We start from the raw sequence: 22,751 nt of genomic DNA, 5'->3' as shown, positions 1-22,751 counted from the left end.
CCTTCAATCTTGCTTGTCAGATGAGGACATTTTTGACTGCTAGTCACTCTTTCTGATATATTATATTTTACTTTTCTACAAAATATGCTTTATTGATTTCAAAAGCATTAGACACTATATATTGATTTCCATATCTGATTAGGACTTAGCATTTCTGCCTAAAAGTCTTACCATACATTTCCCTATCATCTCTCCAGACAGTAGCACATTTTTGTGGATGCAGTTGCATTGAGTTTACATCACATCCATGAAAACATTGTTTCCTGTTGAGCCAAATGTCATTACCTTTCTTGTACACCTTATTGCATTTCCTGAAGTTAGCAGGTCACTCCTATCTATTTACTGACTTTGGCAATATTTTTAAAAGGTCACTGTCTCTTATTTTATGAGGGTGGAGTGGGGAATGGGATCAAAAACACTGGGGGGAGGGAAATGCACTGGACTATGGTGATGGCATAGGGTGATTTGGTAATGGGAAGCCCTCAGGGAATACAATTGAGATGAAAAAATGCACAAAATGATGTAAAATGAGCTATTATATTAAAAAATAAATAACATTCCCATTGATTTTTAAAAAAATTAAACATTAAAAAAAAAAGTTCAATCTCCACAATGAGGCGTCTAATGCATCAGAGAACTGCGATTCAGACTTAGTTCCTTTGGGTCTTGTTCCATTTTCCCCCAGAATCTCTTCATTTTTACCCTCCCATATGTGTTCTTACTTACTGCTCAGTTATTGTCTAGCTGCATCCTGACCACTTCCAAGAGCCCCCTTGACTCTTTTCTTTATTGAGGACTTGCTCCCTTCATCCTTTATCTTCTTCTTTCTTGGCTTACTCTTACTTTGATAGAGCACATCCTTCAATAACTTCTGAGAAAGAACGTATTACCTTATTAAAGTCTCAGAGCACTTACTTCAAGTTTTTTTTTTTTTTTAAGATTTTTTTTTTTTTTTTTTTTTTAAGATTTATTATTTGTGCATACAGAACTGGGGTACAGGCCAGAGGCTCAGGGGCGGTGAGAAGCTTCACTAGAGACAGAGTATGGAACAGAACAGGCAGATCGACGAAGTACACTGCTGAGGGGAGCAGCGGGCGGGTCAGGAGAGGTCTGCCACGGCATGTGGTCACCTCCTGGGCAGGCGGGAATCGAACTCATGCGGAAGCAGCTTTACATTCTCAGTGCTGTGCTTTAACCCGCTGCGCCACCAGGGAGGGCCATACTTGAAGGTTTTAATATCAGCCTCACTTTAAAGAAGCAGAAACATTAACCTCTGAGAGTTTAAGTAACTTGTTCCAGGTCACAAAGCTAGTGGAAGAGAAAGCATTTTCTCGAGTCCTATTTCCTTCTTGTAATAAGCTCTGATTTTGCGAAGATGGACTTTCCCTAAAGAATCAGGCAGAATGCCAAGGAAATCTATGTCAACAGATGCTATTATATTGTAACTGTTCAGATTTCTGCTAGCTATAGGGATAATGAAACTAATGCCTTGTGTCACTTTTTACATGAGAGAGAAACCTGTTAGGTCACCAATCATCCATTGTCTTTGCCACAGATTGTCCCTGGTCCCCATAACAGACATAGAAAAGCAGCTTCAAAAATTTATGTAATATCAAAAGACTAGTGGAGTGGGGATTTTTCAGTCTGGAAATGTAATTGTGTTGGCTGTAAAGGGTTACATTAGTAACCCAGACAGTATAGTTCCTTTCGGGAGCCATAAAAGTCTTGAGTGGAATGAGGAAGCTAGGAAAATACGTAGATTTGAGACCCAGAAAAGGGTGAGAGAAACTAAGCTTAGAAAGTAGGTCATAACCTACATTAAATGTCCAACAGCCAAATGTCAAGCTGTCCAAATATTTTCATAGCAGAAAAGTCAGTGGAATCATAGATTTCATACTCCTTAACAAAAATTTTATTTAATAATACTACCAGTAGCTATTGTGAAACTAGTAATTAAGGTGCCATTTGTGTTATGCCATGGACAGGTCCCCAAGCCAGTCATTGAAAGTTATGCATACCGAACCCTGCATCCCAAAGGAGCTGTTTCTAAACCTGTGGTTCTCACCACTTGTGGGAAGGCAGCTCACTGGCGAATCTGGCACGCTTCACCAGTCTTGCTGAAGTGGGAAGGTGACCATGCTGTGATGCCAAGGGTGGCCAAGGGAGGAGAGTGGTGACCATGTAGGGGCAGGTCATGAGTTTTCTCTCTAGTCTATCAACGCGGATGTAACAATTTCCAGGCTGAGACTGTGTTAACAGCAAGCTCCTTTGTTACTGGAGCTGCCTGAAAGCATTGCCTGGACTTTGGCCCTGCCTTGTGCTTCAATAACTCAGTCTCTGCGTCTGGTTGCCTGTGGTTGTGATAGAGAATTTTTACCACTGGCAAAAAAACTCAAGTATAGGTCAGGAGGTGCAATGGTATTGTGCATATAACCTATTAATTGTTATTATACGTTCATCAGTAATCAGGAAGTGGGGCAAGTGGTTGTTCTTAAATTTTGCTACTACAATCCTTTGCCTTTCCTCCATAATGGTGTAAGATTCAGAAATAAACAAGAATGTGTTTAAGACAACCTAGATTTAAAAAACTGGTTAATGTCAAAAGCATGGAAGATTCTGCTGTTATAGTGGGTACTCCTGGTGAATTCCAATGCACTCGCAATTGTTACTCCAGCTGTAGGCCCTGTATATTAAAGTTTCAATGTCTTCATTTAGCAGAACCAGTATAGTGGCTGATATTGAAGGAACTATAGGTCTCTGATTTTGCAATTCCTTTTTTTAAAAAAGATTTATTTATTGATGCATACAGAACTGGGGTATAGGCCAGAGGTGTAGGAGCAGTGAAAGGATTCACCAGAGGCAGAGTGGGGAGCAGAATAGGCTGATTGATGAAGTACACTGCTGAGGGGAGCAGCGGGCGGGTCAGGGGAGGTCTGCTGTGCCATGTGGGTCAACTCCAGGGCAGGCATCGAACTCATGCTGAAGTGACGTTAGCTTCTTAGTGCTGTGCTTTAACTCGCTGCGCCACCAGGGAGAGTCCCTTATCTGCAATTCCTAATGCCCCAAAATGCTGAAAGTGTTTCATAGCACATTTGATGGCCAAATCTGATTAGAACTGCAGTCATCTGGCGGGGGACACATGTCTTCAGCTAAGGGGAGTCTACTTAGAGTATTTATTCTGCTTTGGGTATATGCATTGGATTCGATGGTGCTGTAGGTGCTCTGTGACAGTCAAGATACGGTAAATTCTTTTCCTTGTTGGAATCCAAATTGAAAGTAGACCTCTTTCAGAGGTGTGGCTGCTAGGACATTTCCTAAGTAAGGCCATAAAATGAATTCATTTATGAATTTATTTGACTGAACATTTTAGCCATGGTAGTAAGTCTGGTTTCTTTATTTCAAGGAATAGAAACAAATTGGTTTTTTTGAGATGAAGAGGGTTTGTTTAGGCAAGTCACAGATTTCCTTGAGAAGCTTGAGTACCAGACTCAGAAAACAGACAGGGGTAAGGGAGGCCAGGCCATGACCAGGACCTTGCCTGCCCCAAACCACCTGGAACCCATGTTGGGAGCACTCCCTTGTTGTTTTGGGACCTGGAGCCCAGTTAGCATGGTGGCCCTGGGCCACAGCTGCAGCCACTGGGCTCTCACCACAGCCACCCTTGCTGTGGCTGGAAACCCCAAGGACCCCACTGCCTCTGTCAGAACCAGTTCTTCTTTCTTCCCTGCACATTTGCCTCATGGGCTCCCAACTTATATGGTGGTTTTATCTGTTTGGTCAAGGTTGAGTTACACTTAAAAGCCAGCTAAAGCTGGGAAAGTGAGCCTGGGGCCTTGGCGCAGAAGTGGCTGGTGCCACCTACTATTCTTATTCAAAGGGAATTTTGCCACCCAGGGAAGGTGAAGACTTCAGGCAACTGAGAACAAAAGGGTTCAGTTTATGTAACTATGCCAGGCCGACTTCGGGGCACCACAGATACACAAGTATAAAGGAATTCCATGGCCCCATCACATATGGATCCTGAGATCCTGGCAGGCAAGAAAGCAATTATTTGAACCTTCACTCCTTTTCTGTGAGTAACTCTGGGCACTTTTGTGGGAATGTGTGGCATGAAGGCATCACCTAGCACCATGCCAGAAACAGGCTGAGCGTGTGAGCAGCATGAAGTGCTTGGCACTGTTGTAATGGCTGCTGTTCAGCAGACACCCTGTTTGACATGAATAAAAACTTGATATTCCTTCTGCCATTTCAGTCTCTGATTAAGAATCATCCTGGTCAGAACAGGAAGTCCTCACAGAGTTGGGAGTTTATTGCATAACTTTAGAAAAGGGAAGAATGATAAAATGTGGTCACCATAGGAAAAATTGGAAGATGCAGTTAGAAAAATCCAAAACGCTTCAGAACATTGTGGATCCAGCAGGTCATTCAGTGACCACCTGGACCAGATGCAATGTGTGCCCAGGGACTCCATTCTTTTGTTAGCATTAAGGTGCTTGGGGGAGGAGGAAGTTGCTGTTGTCCACGACAGAAGTGCAATCTCCTTTCTTGTGATTTCAATGAAATGTCATCTCTGGCATATCCCTGGCATGTAAGACATGTGATTAACCATAGTTAATCAAGATCAGAAAATTGATTCTTCTCCAGTTTGGAAAAATATTCTATGCAGCTTTGAACTAAAATACAACAGAGAAATACTTTCAGAATTACCTCTCAGTTTCTGAACTTTACCCTGCATCAAGTCCACAGACAAGTAACTGTCCTCCATGAAAATGACTTTACAGACAGAGATTCCGTAGGTGCCAAATGGTCTGTGAGAAGAGCTGACTGAGTGCTGCAGGTGTTGCTGGTAAAGCCACCTTCCTTAGAACACACCTCATTCGCCATGTTGCTCGGTGTTATTATGCTAGTCAGAATTGTTTTGGTCGTGAGGGGTAGGAATTCAAGTCACACAAGTCACATAGGCTTAGGCGAAAGAGGAAGGCATTTGGCCACATAACCAAAATCATGAAGGGCTGGACGCAGTAGAGGCTGGGAGAAAGAGGAACCAGCGCCTTGCAGAGAGTTGGGGTGCTTTCTCTCCACCATTACTCGGCTTCTCTTTGAGGTGGGATTTCTCAAGCGCACTTTTTTTTTTTTGGCCTCATGCTGGGAATTTATTGGCTCACAGTTTTGAGACTCACTCCTAGCTTGGTTTCCCAAGTGAAATAAAGGAACAATGTCAGCTGGACAAAACCCTGGAAAGACTTTGATTGGTCCAGCTCTATTCAGTTACTCAGTCCTAAGGGGATCACTGTCAGGGAGGTAGGGTACAGGTGGAGCAGCCTAGTTTGGTTTAGAAGTTCACCTTTGGCCAAAGAGAGTTGAGTGTGTGTGTGTGTGTGTGTGTGCTAAAGAGAGAAAAACACAGAGGAAGGTGTGTAAAAGGTGAGAATTCCCATCTCTCACTTAACCATCTGATTTAAATGGAACTTGGGACCTGGTTGGGGAGGACCCACCGCCATTTGGTGGGGTGCTACAAAGAAGGAAAAGAAGGAAAACTAACCATCCTTTCAAGAGGGATAACCAACCCTGGTTCACTTTCTTTTGTCAGTTGACTCACGGCACTTCTGTACTTGCTTTGGCTGCCAGGAAGCTCAGTGCATTCATTTTCTATACCTTGGTTAAATGATAAATACTCTTCCTATTTTAATTATTTAATTCATATTTTTTTGTTACTACTGTTCAGTAGTTTATAATACCATGGCTGCTTCTGGAGGGGCCATTTCTGTCTCCTTAGGAAAGACAATCATTTAGCCAAACTCTTTCTGCTATATGGGCAGGCATTCTTTTGTTGCATTTATCTTTGTTAAAAGGCTTTTTTTTTTTTTTAAAGATTTACTTATTTATGCATACAGAACTGGGGTACAGACTAGAGGTGCAGGGAAGATGAGAAGACTCACCAGAGTCAGAGTGAGGAGCAGAGCAGGCTGAGTGACAAAGTACACTGCTGAGGGGAGCAGCAGGTGAGACAGGAGAGTTCTGCTGTGCCATGGGGGTCACCTCCAGGAGGGGATGGAACTCACACAGATGCAGCTGTGGCCAGTTTCTCAGTGCTGTGCTTTAACCCGCTGTGCCACCAGGGAGGACCTGTTAAAAGTTTTTAAAGCCACAATACCTACAGAAGTACTGATACTGCTGTGACTTTAAGAAACAGCCAACAAAAATTTGCACCATACTCAGAGGTCTACAAAGTTATTGAGCAGATTTGGATGAAATGATTCAGGTCCAGGGGTCAAGAGGTGACAAGAATTCAAGCCATTGTAGAGTAAGTTCATTTATAAGGGACTGGATCTCTAGGGCACTTTGGTGTTAGGGAGTTAAGAGTGGGGCAGCGAATAATTCCTGGAAGGTGGAGTCAGTAAACACAACACACAAAATAATATGACAACAAAAAAGGGTATTAAGAAGTTTGGGAAGATTTTCAGGTGACTGGCTGCATCCTTAATGCTTAGGAGAGCAAGTTGGCAGGTTATCTGTCTTACTGCAGATGAACTTAGGTGGAGAGGGAGAGAGAGATTTCTTAGTAATTGTTATGAAAAGTAATTGCATTCCTTCTATAGCTCTTCGTTCGATCACCAGTGACTTGTAGGCCTTTCATTGAGGAACTCTGGATCATATAATCTTTCTGAAGGTGCAAATATCTGGAGAAGTCGGGACCATAATATTAAACCTTCATTACTCTTAATAACTCAAGTGTTGTGTGGGTCTATTGAAATTCCATCCATGTATCCATTCATGCATTTATTCAGTTGATACAAATTTATCAAGTGCCTACTCTGTGTCAGTCACTTAACATACAAAGATGAATGAATTATGGTTCCGGCTGGACTTGTGAAGTCACAATTGTTAGCAGGGAGAGATAGTAAATCAGTGTTTATAGCACAGGGAGATAAGTGCTATTATGGAGTCTGCAGAGGGGACACTGGGAGCTTGAAGAACGCACAGGCAGGAGAAAAATTAGGGAAGACTATCTGGAAGAGGTGATACCTCAGCAGACTTTTGAAGGATGAGTAGACATTGGCCAGAGGAGTCAAGTTTAGGAAAGAAGCAGAGGGGAACACTCCAGCCTAAAGAAAACACACCTGGGAAGGAATGATGCAGCACAGGTGCAGAAAACCCAGAATAATAGGAGAAGAATAAAGAATATGTGTGAGCCAGTAAGGCCAAGAGATGGGCAGAATCAGACTATGAAAGTTAGACTGGGATGAAGTGTACTTTATAGGCAAAGGGAAGCCATGAAAGATTTTAAGCAGAATGACCCCAGGTGCATTTTAGAATAACCCTTTGGGCTATAGGGTGGAGGCCTTGTCAGTCTAAGGAGGACCTCAGGGGACTGCTGAACTTATGTGAGAGAATGTGAAGGCTGGGAGTTCAGGTGTGGAGGAGCTCTCACCAACATCCGGTCTTCTCTGAGTCCTGGGGCAGCTAAGTCTCAGAGAGTGTCAATGAGACGGTGGCCCTGCATCAGGAGAAGGGGGGAGGGACAAAGTGAGACTGGCACAAACTAAATGGACCTCACTTTTCTTAAGGGTCAACTCAAACCTAGATTGAGAAAGAAAATGTAGTGCAATTTTATTTGTATATATTTTTTTAAAGATTTATTTATTTATTCATATAGAACTGGGGTACAGGCCAGAGATGTGGAGGGTGAAAGGATTCACCAGAGACAGAGTGGGGAGCAGAACAGGCAGATCGACGAAGTACACTGCTGAGGGGAGCAGCAGGCAGGTCAGGAGAGGTCTGCCACGGCATGTGGTCACCTCCGGGGCAGGCGGGAATCAAACTCATGAGGAAGTGGCTTTTAGAATCTCAGTGCGGTGCTTTAACCCGCTGTGCCACCAGGGAGGGCCTTTATTTGTATATTTTTAAAAGATTTATTTTTTTATTATGCATACAAGAACTGGGGTACAGGCCAGAGGTGCAGGGGCAGTGAGAGGATTCACCAGAGACACAATGGGGAGCAGAACAGGCAGAATGATGAAGTATGCTGCTGAGGGGAGCACTGAGTGAGACAGGAGAGGTCTGCTGCATCAGGTGGGCCAGCTCCCTGGCAGGGGATCGGCCTCAGGCTGCAGTGGTTGGCAATAGCTTGATATTACTTTACCCAGCCTCACAGCCCCATTTTAGAGCAAAACTCAGAAACAAATCAAGTAATTTCAAAGTAACCCTGAACTTGTAGTTTTCGACACCTTAAAGGAGATCCATACCATAGCTGTTATTAAAATCTGGTCCCTTTTCTTAGCCACATCTCTATGGGGATCTCTGTTGACTTTTAGGGCTCCTTTGCATGACTTTTTAAAGTTCTGCCTGGCAGGACCAATTAGAAACAGGGGCTCCTTTCTCTGGAGACTGTCACAGTCCATATTAGGGCATAAAGTGTGGTGAGTGTGAGAGGGACTCCATTTTCACCCCAGTTCTGACTTGGCCAGAACTGACACAGTCTGTCACTCCTCCATCCATCCTGTCTCAAGGACCTCCACCTTCCACCTTCCCCCCCATTTCCTCTGGATTCCGTGTCCCAAAAGTCCAAGGAACAATCCTGGTTTCTGGATTCCTCTGTGGCAACTGGAAGTCTGGAGTGCATAACCAATTTTCTTTACCCTGTCACAATAGGGGAGACGTGTGTGGCAGGGGAAGCCTCATAATAAAGTACCCAGGGGTGAGACTTGGGCACAGTGCCAATCAACAGGCTCCTAAATGATCAGAAAATGATCTAAGCAAGGTGGTTCCTAGACTTCCGGACAATGACATGGAGGTCGTAAGGAAGCCAGCAGGGTGCCTTGAAGGGCAGGGGTGGAAAATGTTTAGGAAAAGAAGGCACGTAGGAGCCTCCAGAGAAAAGCCTGGTCAGGATGTGGTAGTGGACAGTAAGTGCAGACCTTGGGACGTGAGAATCAGAGTGGACCTCACTGAAGGACTTTGTAAGGGAGGTGGTGTTTCATTTGGGGAAGCCAGAGTCATTCTGGTAAGCCGATGGCAGGCGTACAAAGGCGCGTCCATATGAAGAGTACCCGTGTTTTATAATGTGACATCTCTGATAGGAGGAATTAGGAAGACTATCATGAACTTGGGGCTCCAGTTTGGAGAACCACCAGATAATACAGTTCCCCACATATATGTTTCACTGCACCCTCATTCTTGGAGCTCACTATTCTTTATTCAATGGCAGTTATAGAAGTGAGGGTTTGGAGAGTGTAGGGGATAACAGGCAACTTCCTTTCACTTCCTTCTCATCCATGCATCCATTCATCTGTCCAATAAATATTACATCTACTGTGGTCCAGTAAATAAGAGTCGAGAGAGAAGCAAAACCCAACCTTGCCCTTCAGGTCCCTATGAATCTAATAGGGAGAGGACACAGTAAAGGCCAGCCTAATAGAATGTGCACACAGGTACCTGAGGCAGCCAAGGGTGCTGATGTAAACAGAAACAGGCTGGAAACTGCTGGTCATTGGGTGGAGCTGGATTATGGGATGGGGAAGGAGGTGCCCAGATCAGACTATAAAGGGCCTTGGTGTGCCAGTGTTGACCATACATTAACATTTCTTTTTCTGGGCAATTTTTATCCAACTTTCTTTGGCATTTGGGCCCATGTGTTACTCAAGAGTTTTGCTTATTTAATCATGTCTGTTAGTATTCTGCATTGCAAACAGCTGATATTCAGGTCCAGCTAGTTCAAGCATTTTTTTAAAAAGAGAATTTATTTGCTCCGATACTTACAAAATTGCAGAGGTGTTGGTTTTAGGTCTAGTTGAACACTTGTGCTCAAACAATGTCATAGGACTCAGTTTCTCTACATCTCTTGGTTCTATTGCTCTGTGTTGGTTTCTTTCTTAGGGAGGGTCTTCACATATGGAGACAAGAAAGTCTCCAACAACTCTGAACTTTTCTTTCAGCTCAGCAATCCCTTTCCCTAATAATTCCAGAGGAAGTTCTGGTATTGACTTCAATTGGACAGGCTCTTCCCTATGCGGATTCTGAAACAAGCACACAGTTAGGTGTAAACTGTTACATGGACCATGCTCACCTTCTCATAGGTAAGGCTAGTGCCATCCGAAACTCCTAGAATAATACTGGGGGGGTGGATAATTCCCAAAGGAAAATCTGGTACTCCTACTAAAATGACTGGGAATGATGTGTAGCAGGCATAACAAGACCTGCTCATTGTATACATCTGTATGGCTGAATCATTACCGAATCCTGACCACAAACATTTGCTATGAATGATGTTCTATCCTGCCTGATCTTGCAGGATAGAACATGTCCTTCTTTTGATTATAAATTTGGTTGGGGTTAGTTACGTGGTGTGCTGAGGTCTCAGCAATTGGCCAGTGGTTCTGGGAAGGACTGGTTCTGTAAGAACATGGTTGGAGTTCTGGTCCCCAACAAGAATGTGTGTGCTGTCCATGAAAAATAGTGAAGTTGGGGGCCCTCCCTGGTGGTGCAACGGGTTAGGGCATGGCACTGCAAACTAGCCACAGCTACTTTAGTGAGAATTTGATCCCCCCCAGGAAGTGACCCACATGGCACAGCAGACCTCTCCTGTCTCTCCTGCTGCTCCCCTCAGCAGTGTACTTCACTGGTCTGCCTACGCTGCTCCCCACTCTGTCTATGGTGAATCCTCTCACCGCCCCTGCATCTCTGGCCTGCACCCTGTTCTGTATGAATAAATAAATCTTCAATTAAAAAAAAAAAGTGGTGAACTTGGGAAAGAAACTTGGTAGAGGCACTTATTTGGAGGCCCGATGATGTTTGGAGTCTGGTAGGGATCTACCTCCTTCAGGCATTTGGAGTAAAAACAGCCAATATCTAGGGGTTTTGAACTTGGCTTCACATCTCAGAGGAAAAGATATGTTTCTGGAGTGGAAAGAGATTAGGTAATGAACTCTGCATCCTTCTCTGACGAAACCCCTCCAGATGTGTGAGATTTACATGTGCACAACAAGTAAGAACAAAGAATTTCACACAACTTATTATTAATAGGGCTCTGGCACCACATCCTGTTTCAGAACTCTTAGTTCTAATGAACTGTGTTATTTAACTATAAGCTGAAGGGACTCCATCTGTGCAGCTGAGCTAGAGAAAGACTTAAGAGGACAGGACAGGGCCTGCATTTATTTGAGCTCCCCAGCTTGAGACATGGAAGAGCACTTCCTTTCCCCACATTTGGGGGGCAGCTTCAGATTGCATGAAATTCTAGGAAGCCTGGCTCTCAGAACATGAAAGAAAGAAATTGCAGTGAGAGGACTTAAAACAGCATTTCTTGACCTTATCTTTGACCTTGTTCAACTCCATTCTTCACAGGAAAAGCTAAAGGGCCCTGTTTGGGAAGCGAAGTGACCACTCTGTAGGATGATTTGCAAAAGAATTATGGGTGGGGGCTAAGTGAGTCTAATGAAATTCATATTTTTTCCTCATGACCGGAGATCTTGATTGAGTAGGTCTTGGGTGGGTGAGAACTCTGCACTCTTAACAAGCAGCCCAAGAATTCTGATGCAGGCAGTTCGGGAAATATGATTTGAGGTCCACTGGCTTTGACGCTGGACTGTCTACAGTTTAGGGATGTGGGTAGGATGCAGTGTTGGAGATCAGAATGGAACTAAGCCAAATGTTTATGTACTTCCTTTGGTTGGTTTTGGCAGTTTGAGGCAATCTGCTTAGTGGCTCTGGGACCATAGACAGTGATGTCATTCCATGCTGGGTCTCTCTTGCATCTGCTGACTCCCCATTTTTTTAATTTTTTGCAGTGAAACCCCTTTAATCAACTAGATTGGACATCCAATATAACTCTCTCTCTCTCTCTTTTTTAAAGATTTATTTATTTATGCTTACAGAACTGGGGTACAGGCCAGAGGTGCAGGGGCAGTGAGAGGATTCACCAGAGACAGAGTGGGGAGCAAAACAGGCAGATTGACAAAGTACACAGCTGAGGGGAGCAGCAGGCAGGTCGGGGGGGGGGTCTGCCACGCCATGTGGGTCAGCAACCTGACTGGGGATCGAACTTGTGCTGCAGTGGCTTCGGGGAGCTTCATAATGCAGTGTTTTAACCCATTGCACTACCAGAGAGGGCCTCTTATCATTAAATATTTTCTTAATAATAGGAGATCATTTAAAAAGCACAATTAATAATTAAAACTTGTTTTAGTCAATTGTATACATACTGACACATATTCTTAAGTAGAATTTAACTCAGTTTGTAACCAGAGTTAGAGCCATTCCACCCCCGGTGTCTCACTGCTACTGAGGACTTAGTTCTTGGTATAAATGAACTGGGGAAGAGCTTAGAGAAAGAACAGAGCAGCACAGGTAGAATTGGTCTAGGAGTGAGGGTCGTCACTGCAGGAGGGTATTGATTTATAGGGCTGTGATTAGGGTAGTCTGTACAGGAGACTGTTCAGGGATAGGTGTGGAGGCCTGGAGAGGTTGTTGGGTTGGGTAGAATATTCTGAACTGGTGATGTTTAGGAGCTGCAAAACTCATGAGGGTCAAGAGTGGAATGTTCCATTAGGGGTGTGTCCTGTTCAAGCTGGACTTGGGGGTATGATGGGAGTGGAGGATACATAAAGCAGGCCTCCTCAGCTATATCTTCCAGGGAGTGTTTAGTGATGCTTGGAAGTGAGGATTCCTGTCAAAAGCAAACATACAGGGACTAGAAAGGACTCATTTCTTGCCAATATTTACTTTCCCTATTTGATTCCAGTCCAAGAAATGTAGTGGTGAGTATGCACCCCCTGCGTCATGCATGTCCTAGTGGGGGTACAATTGTGAAACTAGCTAACAGATAGGTGCATATAAAATTTCAGATAGTGACAAAGTTGTGAAGGAAACTGAAGAAGATGAAGTGTCAGGGTGTGACTATTTTAGATTGGGGCAGTGTCAGAGAGGACCACTTTGCAGAGGTGACATCTGAGCAGAAATCTGGATGAAGTGTGGCAGGTAGCATTTGGGGCCAGGTCTGACTTAATTCCAGAAGATGCTTGGGACCATGGATGTTTTCATGTCTGTCATGGGTGGTGAGTTCACTGGCACAGGTTCTATTTTGGAGTCGGCACTGACTCACTGACAAAGTATTGGGCAACTGTGCCCAGCTGTGAGACTGTTTCTACTGTAAAATGAGGATCTTTATAACCATCTCTGTTATTGTAAGGTCTCATGAGAATTGTTCATTGTCTGTTTAGAAAGTATTTTTATTACACCAAATTTGTATTTATTTCATGTATGAGACGAGGAATAAATGGTTAGCAAATAACCCAGCTATGTTCTCTGAGAGCAAAATGTGGCCTGGGTCATTCAGTGCTGATACCATGTCGATCTCTCAAAATGAGAGAATTCCTGCTGATTTTCTTTGCACATGGCTGAACGCCAGAGCAACATTCAAAGTTTCTGATTCCCATTTTCTTGCCATTCTTGTGAGGAGAAAAGGGGCAATTCAAGAATGAGAAGAGGAAGGAGGGGAGAAAATTTAATGGATTAAAACAATGAGAATGGGGAAGAAGAACTGGGAGAACTGGGGGGATAATCTCTTTGGCTGATAGAAGAGGTTCAAAAAGTCAGCCAAATCAATTGAATATCTGTCTGACTCTTTCTCCATGTTTTTCTCTCTCTGTGAGTCTTTTGATTTTTGGATGCTTGTTCCAGGGAAATCACAAAGTGGGCTTTGTTTTGTAGCTTAAGAAATGGAAGAAAGAAACTGATGAGTGACATCTGGAGATAAATAGGAGGTATGGAAAGGGAGAAAGTATAGGATGCGTGAGTACAATCACCTCTGTATTGGGATGAAGGTCCTAAGTTTGGGAAGTACATTCTCCCATCTGGCTTTAGCCTGAACCTTCTCATTTCAAAGGCTTGACTGAAAGATAATTGCTCTCCAAGATACTGGTGTGTCTGCTGCTCAAGAGGTCCAGTGACAGCTGGTTAGAGAAATTCCCTTATAGTGTGGTCGCTGCCTCAAATCAGTATTATTTCTGGGAAAAGGCTTTGGCAGTATTAAAAGCTACACAGGTGTGTCCAGATACAGTAAATGCTGGACTCCAATGGCACCCATCGCCAGCAAACCAAAGTGAGAACACACCTGTTAATTCTTTTATGAATCTTGCTCCTTACTACCCATTGAATAAAAGCCTAATTCCTCAGCCTGCCTCCAGAGCCTCCACAATCAGGACCCAGGTTATTTTTCCAGACTGATCTCTCGCCACCCTCTCATATCCTCTGGACTCCAGCCAAACCCCACAGCTGCTCAATCCTCTACACGCCCACATTCTTTCATGTACTTACTGTGCTTGTTACCGGGAGGTCCTATACATAAGCTTCACATATCACTTCTCCTTCTTTATGATCGGTCACCCCTGCCCCCCAGCATGGTGTAGGTATTCTGCAGCCCACATAGACTATTATTTGTGTGTACATCTTGTCCCTGCTGGATCGGGCACTAATAGGTACTGGGCTAAGACCGCCAGTCTTGGTCAGCTTGGGCTGCCATAACAAAATGCCATAACAAAATTATTTTCAGCAACAGAAAATAATTTTCTCACCATTTTAGAGTCCAAGATCAGGGTGTTAGAACTATTGTTTTCTAGTGGGGATTCTCCTGGCTCACAGACAACTGCTCTGCGCTCACTTCACTCAGAGAGATTCAGTTTCTCTTCCTCTTATAAGGACACCAGTCCTGGGGATAAGGACCCTCTCCCTATGTCTTCATTTAACTTTAATTACATCATTGTCTTACAGGGCAGACAGGTCTCTTCTTTAGTCCTGTTACCAAGAGTCTTGGAAGGATTCATATTGACACTTTTCTCTTCCAGGGCGATGTTCTGCAATGATTTAAAGGAAAAGTATGAGAAGAGGATCATTATCAAAGGAGTGGATGCTGAGACCATGCATACTCTTCTGGACTACACCTACACCAGCAAGGCACTTATCACCAAGCAAAATGTCCAGCGGGTCCTGGAAGCTGCTAACCTCTTCCAGGTGTGTGAACATGCAGGTGCGGTGCTGTCCTCTGGAGCAGAGGAGAGCAGCCATTCCCCAGAGACCTGCCTGGACTGGTTCCCAGGTCTGGATCTGGGATGTGTACACACTTAGCTGCGCTTACTTCAAAGGAAGAAGGTGCTGCTCAGTGGTGACATGGGCATCTTGCCCTTAAGGAGGTGAAACCAGGCGAGCTTGGTGCCTCATCCATTTGCTTCCTGACTCCAGAAACAATGGCTTAATTTATAGACACCTGAGTAGAGGCAGGAGCTGGAGTCACTACTTCATATGAGTAACTTCAGCTCGTTAGCACAATCTGGAGAGATGGTTACACCCCTCCACTTACAGGCGGTATAAAGTAAGGCACATAGCGGGTAAGTGACAAGGCTGTGACTGGAGCCCTGGGCCTTCCACATGCTTGCCACTACCCCAGGCAGTATCTTGAGGTGCAGTGTCTTGATTTAGGGTGGTGGGAACAGGGCTGATCAGTACTCCATGGTGGGTGTAAAAGAAGAGCACATGAGGAGTATTACAGAAAATCAGTTGTCTTGCTTGCACTTGACTGCTTCAGTCTGATTATAGTAATTACATTTAGCGTCACATAATATTAGGTCCATCAATTATGACAGTTGTGCCCATAGTTATCACAGGGACCCCATTGCAAGTTACCATCATCTTTTTTTTTTTTTTAGATTTATTTATTTTATACAAACAGAACTGGGGTTCAGGCCAAAGGTGCAAGGGTGGTGAGAGGATTCACCAGAGACAAAGTGGGGAGCAGAATAGGCAGATGTACTGAAATACACTGCAGAGGGGAGCAGCAAGTCAGGAGAGGTCTGCCACACTGCATGGGTCACCTCCCTGGCCGGGGATCGAACTCATGTTGCAGTGGCTGCAATAGCTTTATACTGCTGTGCTTTAACCTGTTGTATCACCAGGGAGGGCCCACGAGTTGCCATCTTTGCCTAGGTCTAAGATTAAATCTTGAGTGTGATTCCATTGTGTTACAATAGAGATTCTCTCCCTGAGAATGTTGACATTTATTTTAATTATAACTCAGAGGCAAGTCAAGTCATCCCAGACAAAAATCATATCTTACCCATGGCTTGGGGTTTGGGAAGGTGGTGACTTCTTGGATCATCAATAGGTCAACTGTTGCAGGAAATGGAGAACAGTCTGGTTTCTTCTGAAGAAGGTGGGGAGCAAAGTGTTCGATGGTCAAGACCATGAAGATTGGTGTTACCTTTGTGGAGGTTGGAGTTTGGGCAGGAATTATATAGCCCATCAGGGAGTGAGAACACGAAGAAGGAGAAAACTATCACAAAACCATAATGAATCCTGGCTAATGGCATGTTGCAATGTTAACTGATTTTATTATTTCAGTTTCCTTAGAACATTTTACAGACACCAAGTGTGTAACTTCCAGCAGGACTGGTCATGCCTACCTGTTGCTGTGTCTAAGTCAGTCACCACCCACACACAGCCTTCACTCTTTGTCCTAACCTGTTTATAACCTCAACCTTACTGACTGGGGTAGAAACACCCTACATTTAGTGGAGGGAGGGGACCAGCTGCTTCATCCTCAGCATCCCCATCTCATCCCCTCTATCCACTACTCCAACAATTAAAACTCAGGGAAATCCTTCTCAAATCACGAAGGAGCCTCTCAGTGCTGTCTTTGTGCTTTACCTGAAACACCTCTTAAAAAACAATTTAATGGGGATTACAACTGAAATGCAAAAATGCACAAAATGAAGAATGGTATGTATATATACATATAACAATTTAACTCCTCTGCACCATGAACTTGAAAAAAACCACTGCATTCACCATTATTAGAAAGAGACAGGAGAGAAAAAGACACTTGCATAGGCACAAACAGGCAGGAAGAGCTGCCCGAAAGGGACAGGTTTGCAGAGAAAGAGAGAGACCGGCATGGCTGCAGGCAGACGGCCTTAGGAGAGCGGCCTCCCCTGAGGGAGGTCAGTGCAGAGAAGTCCGGTGTTGTACCGGTCACTGCACGCAGGAGGCTGCTGCCCTGCAGAGGGAGAGAGCGGGTGGAAAGAAGCACCTGCATAGGCACAGGTGGGCAGAGGACTGCTGCCAGTTAAGTCTTTTTTTTTTTAATTAAGCAGAAATTGCTTAAAAGAATTTTTAATTTCTGTCACCATGCCCTTTATTTCCAAGAGTTATTTTTAAAAATTATTTTGTATATATTTTACATCATTCTTCCTTTGGTTAGGTAGTTATGCATATAATTTTATTTTTTTGTTATGTTTATAGCTTTAGTGTGGTGTGCACACACCACTCCAGCTCATTGTCTCCAGTTATTATTTCTTTAATATATATGAAAATTGTTTTGTCGTAAACACTTTCTTCTTTTCTTCCTCTTCTTTATATTTTTCACCCAAGTGGTGACCTTCACCAGAGAGCTTGATATTAAAGGAGAGGGTGAAGAGGGCAGACAGAAAAATTCTGTTTATTATTGATTCTCCTGGTAATTCCTCACCTCCAAATTTTCCATGTCTTGCTCATTTTCTAGACAAAAAAATATTAAGACCCCCCTCTAAAGCTATTTTCACATTTTTCTATGTATTAATTTTCATGAAAATAAAAGGACGGTGTTTTTCCTGCATAGCACCTTAACCCACTTTCTCATTGGTATGGTTTTTGAACTACTTGCTTTGATGTCTCAGATGCAAAAAACTGGCAATATTTTCATGCTTGAAGGCACAATAAAGGACAGAAGTTAATAGTTTGAAAGCACTTTGTGGTTTAAAAATCTATTTTTTATTTTGAAAAAATGCACATTAAAGGCAAATTCAGAAATATAGAGGGGGCCAGTGAAATTGCTGTCTTCACTGCTGTTCCTCCCCTCCCAGTCACATGCCAGTCTGTGCGTGTGCACACACCACTCCAGCTCATTGTCTCCAGTTATTATTTCTTTCTATTTTTCTTTTTTTAACACTCCAACAGATCTATTTTTTTTTAAACAATGCATTTTGAGGAGAAAAAACATGGGGTGGAGGATGGTGGAACAGAAAATAAATACAAATATAAGCTGTTTTGCTAATTCTTTATAACCATAACAAATTTGTACAGAGAATGCCCTGTATAAAGCAACACATAAAGGTCGATAAGTGTCCCTTAGACAAGACCGAAGATTTCAGCTGCTGGTGTTCAGAGTTCAGGCTGCCATCCTTGTTTCTGGACGGCTACTGCTGTGTGAGGCACAGTCCATGTTTTTTTTTTTTTTTTTTTTTTAAGATTTATTTATTTATTCATATGGAACTGGGCTACAGGCCAGAGATGTGGAGGGTGAGAGGATTCTCCAGAGACAGAGTGGGGAGCAGAACAGGCAGATCGACGAAGTACACTGCTGAGGGGAGCAGTGGGCGGGTCAGGAAAGGTCTGCCATTAGTGCTATGTGGGTCACTCTCCATAGCCCGGGATAGAACTGGTGCTGCAGTAGCTTCTGATAACTTCATAATGCAGTGCTTTAACCCGCTGCATCAGCAGAGAGAGCCCTGGGTAGCATTTTTCAAGGAGTAGCAGTTGAGTTGGATGGAAGGAAAAACTAGTAATCATTTTCGGGCCCTCCCTGGTGTGGTGCAGCGGGTTAAAGCACAGCACTAAGAAGCTAAAGCCACTTCAGCATGAATTCGATCCCTGCCCGGGAGGTGCACCTCTGGCCTGTACCCCAGTTCTGTATGCATAAATAAATAAATCTTAAAAAACAGAACAAAACTAGTAAGGTTTTCACATTCTTAACCTGCCTCCATGTGGGTCTGCTTCTCAGGATGTTACTTCTTAGATACCCATTTCTCTGCCATACATGCATGCATGGGCATACACACACCCGCACACACACACACACACACACACACACACCAGCCTGACCTTAAACCTTGTCCCGGACACTGTCATGTCATTTAATCCCCTGGCCTGCATCCTGCCCCCGGGCTGAATCATTAAACCCCAACTGTGCTACTTGTCCCTGGAGACTCTGCGTGGTTCACATGTATCCCCGACTACTGTGGGCTGCCTGCACGGGGACTCCCACTGTCCCCTCCGAAACCCAGTGTCCTAAGTCTCCGCTAAACTTGCCATACCCTTAGACACTGCCCCCTTTCTTCTCTCTGATTCCACTTCTAAGACCTGTCCACCTCTAGAGTTGCCTCAGCCCCTAACACTTGCCCAACCTTACCGAGTTAACCTTCTGCACGTCTTAACACCTTCTTTTCCTACCCCTCCAGTTAGCCGCTGACAGCTAGCAGACCTTTCAGTTCCATGTAGTGTAAGGCCTGGAAGTCTGAAGGGAGCTCAGGGCATCACAGGCACGGAGGAATGTACTCCCGCAGGGTCTGAGTTGGGTATATGGCTTGAGAGAGAGAAAGAGGGGCAAGGTTGGACAGTGAGGATCAGTGAGGATATGCAATTTTGGAACATAAAGAGCTTTTTGAAAACAAGTAGAGATCCCATAGGAGGACAGTTTTACGGCTTTTCTTATCTACAGTAGCACATTCTTTAACGATAGGGTAAGTTCTGAGAAATGTGTTATTAGGCAATTTTGTAGTTGTGTATACATCCTAGTGTGTTATTCCCCAAATAGCAGTACTTCATTTAGCTGGTGTAGCACTTCCAGGGGGTGAGCTGGAAGAGGAGCAGGGTCAGCTAGGACTTCTCATGGCTCCTGGATTGGCCTGGCAGTGTATGTTAACCGGTGCACTGAGCAGTAGTCATCTGGCACCACCTTGGCATACCCAGCCCTTCACTGAAGTGGCATGAGGCATATGCCAAAAATGTGTGAGAAGAGAAATGGTGGCAAAAAATTTATAAGGAATTTGGAAACAATTCCAAATAAATTTGAATTTTATTAATCTTATTGATTAATTAATAATTAATAAAATTAACTTATTAATTAATTAAAGAAATTACTATCTATTCACATACATTGACTTATTTGCTTGAAATTCCTATCTAGTGACACACATTGATTTGTCGGGGCTTGCAGGTAAGCATATCAATGTCTTCGTAAACCCATTGCAAGAATTCTAAGGTCAGTTAGGAACTGTGATCAAAGGACTTGTTGATTGGGAACAAAATGTGACTTCAGTTATTTTGGAGTGGACTTGAGGGAACCTCTAGGAAGATGTGGGATCATACTGGTGAAGTCCCTGGGACTGCAAGTTCTAGAGAGCAAAAAGGGAAGTGGAGGAGGGGCATGGAGACGGGGAGAAGAGACTGCGTTCTTATTGAGACAGACAGTTCTCATGGGAATTGCAGCCCTATTGCAAATAGTTTCTTTGATCATATTTTTAGCTTCCCTGTTTGATAATCAGGTGCCTGGCTGTATCCTTTTGCCCACATGCCCCCCAAACAGGAAGTTGGCTGGCTACTGCCATTATCTGCCATCACTCAGCTTTAACAAACAAGTACATGTGGCATTGGCCCAGCTTGAAACAGATTTCCCCTAAAGGCTTAAGTAATCTTAAGTTTTTTTTTTTCTGATATAGATTTATTTATTTATTCACACAGAACAGGGGTACAGGCCATAGATGTGGAGGGTGGGAGGATTCACCAGAGACAGAGTGGGGAGCAGAACAGGCAGATCAACGAAGTACACTGCTGAGGGGAGCAGCGGGCTGGTCAGGAGAGGTCTGACACGCCCTGTGATCACCTCCGGGGCAGGCGGGAATCGAACTCATGCGGAAGTGGCTTTAGCTTCTTAGTGCTGTGCTTTAACCCGCTGCGCCACCAGGGAGGGCTGCAAAAGTTTTTTTTAAGGAAAACAATTTTTGTCTTTATAACTACCACACACAGCAGCCGTTTCCCAGCCTTTGGCTGGGATCACGTGATGCTCTTCTATATCCATCACATTCAAAAGTGTTTCTTGAAGCATATTTTGGGGGGAACATAGGCCACTCTGCAGACTCTTCTGGAAGTTTGTTAGCGCTATGGCGGGCAGTTCTAGAGTTGCTGTGATGGTTAGTGAGAAGAGAGCAGGCTGTGATCTCCTGGGCCATCTCTACCACCTACCAGTAGTGACTTGGGCAATGCACTGAATGCTTTGAATTCTTCATTTCCTCCTCTCTACAAATGGTAATACTAACAGCTGCCTTGTTATTACTTGTTCAATAAAGTACACTTATTAAAATTTATTCATGTAATAGAAAAACAGATAGGAAAGTATCTTGCACAAATCTTGGTCCATTCTGGGCATCTAAAAATATTTTCTTTTTCTTTCTCTTCCTCCTTCTCTTCTTTACCTTCTTTTGCCAGATTTTGTGCTGGGGTGCTGTTGGATATAAAAGCACAAGTATGACCTAGAACCTGCCCTTGAGATGGTTGAGAATAAAACAAGACAGCGATGTAGTCAGTGCTCTACTATAGGGCAGTGAGGTGCCCCCTGGAGCGCAGAGGAGGGAGGAGTTGATTCCTTGTTGGGCACCTGGAGAGCCACAAAGGAGGAGTGGCTTCATGAATAGGTAGGATTTCTTCTCTTCTCCCTTTCCTATACTTCCATTTCTTTCTTAAACAAGTTTTGATTCAGAATTTAAAATGTCCAGCAGTATGGAAGGCCTAAAGCACAGTCTGATTAAGAGTCCAGCTCTGTTTTCTCTGGCCTATCAGGTCTACGCTTCTCCAGTGTTGGCATCATCCTGGGGTGAGGGAGGCGGTGTGGCTGCCAGAGGGTAACTCATTGCATGTCCCATAAGCTCAGCTCCCAGAAAGATGCCACACATGCAGACGAATGTTTGCATACAGTTACAGGGGTTCATAGCCCATCCATGGGTTCCAGAATTGACTAGTCTGAGTGAAGAGAACAACCCTGTATAGATTAAGTGATAGCTGTGGTATTCACTTTTTTTCGTAAGTTTACCTTCTTTTGAGGTAAACTTAAAGAGAGATATCTCAGTGGAAACCAGTATGAGCTATCTGGAATCCTTTCTGAAAAAGTGAGACTCCAAAATGTGGCTGGGTTGGAAGAATAGGATTTCAACAGTTAGTGATGAGGAAGAAAATTAGGTAAAGTGAGGGAAATGGTATGAGCGTAGAAAAACTCATGATGGGTTAACTTGGGGGTGTTTGGAGAAGGCAAATAGACAAGTCTAGCTGTGGAGGCTTCTCTCAGGAAGCATCCAGTCCTTAGAGCCAGATTGTGCATGGTTTGGAGAGCTGGAGTAGGGCTTTCTTCAGTTTTTCAGGGGTGGAATCATGGAAGTTTGTTACATAGCATTTTTGTAGCTGCAGTTCTATGTTTTGGTGTGATTACCTGATGACTGTCTGCCTCCCCCACTGTTTTTTTTTTTTTTTTTCTTCATATGCTTGTATTTTGCTCAGCACATATTCTGAAAGTGAACAAGTGGTTGAATGGCTAAGAAATGGTTTCTGAGTGGAGAGACACATTTGGGTCAATGTTTCTAACCATGTGAACTTCAGTACTTGATTCTCTTTCATGGTTTCCTTCTTTGCTCAGCAGTAGTCATCAGGCAGGGGCAGGGCATATTGCACCTACATATGGGCATATGGTGGGCAGGTCTTCTCGTGTCTGTGTGGACAGGCTGTTTGAACAATCTGGTGAAGTGTGCCAATCATACGGGCCTTTTCCAAGTCCTTATCCCAAGCACACACTATTTTACCAGAGGCAGCTTGAAAAAGTGTGAAGACATGCATTTTTGGAATCAGTTAAGACAGGTACACATTTTAACTCTTCCTCTTATTAGATGTCTCTGAAAAAATTA

General features: G+C 43.8%; 1 protein-coding gene across 1 annotated transcript in view; it reads left to right on the top strand.

Moving 5' to 3' along the window:
* KLHL6 (kelch-like family member 6) overlaps positions 1 to 22,751 on the top strand; it is a 41,987-nt gene that overhangs the window by 3,694 nt on the left and 15,542 nt on the right. Inside the window, exon 2 of the mRNA XM_004675018.1 lies at positions 14,841 to 15,006. Coding sequence (XP_004675075.1) covers positions 14,841 to 15,006 — 166 coding nt within the window. The remainder of the gene's footprint in view (positions 1 to 14,840; positions 15,007 to 22,751) is intronic.

Source organism: Condylura cristata, unplaced genomic scaffold (genome assembly GCF_000260355.1).
Source record: "Condylura cristata isolate star-nosed mole 26May11 unplaced genomic scaffold, ConCri1.0 scaffold00003, whole genome shotgun sequence".
In the NCBI taxonomy this organism is placed as follows: Eukaryota; Metazoa; Chordata; class Mammalia; order Eulipotyphla; family Talpidae; genus Condylura; species Condylura cristata.
This window is presented reverse-complemented; position numbering and strand designations above follow the sequence as displayed.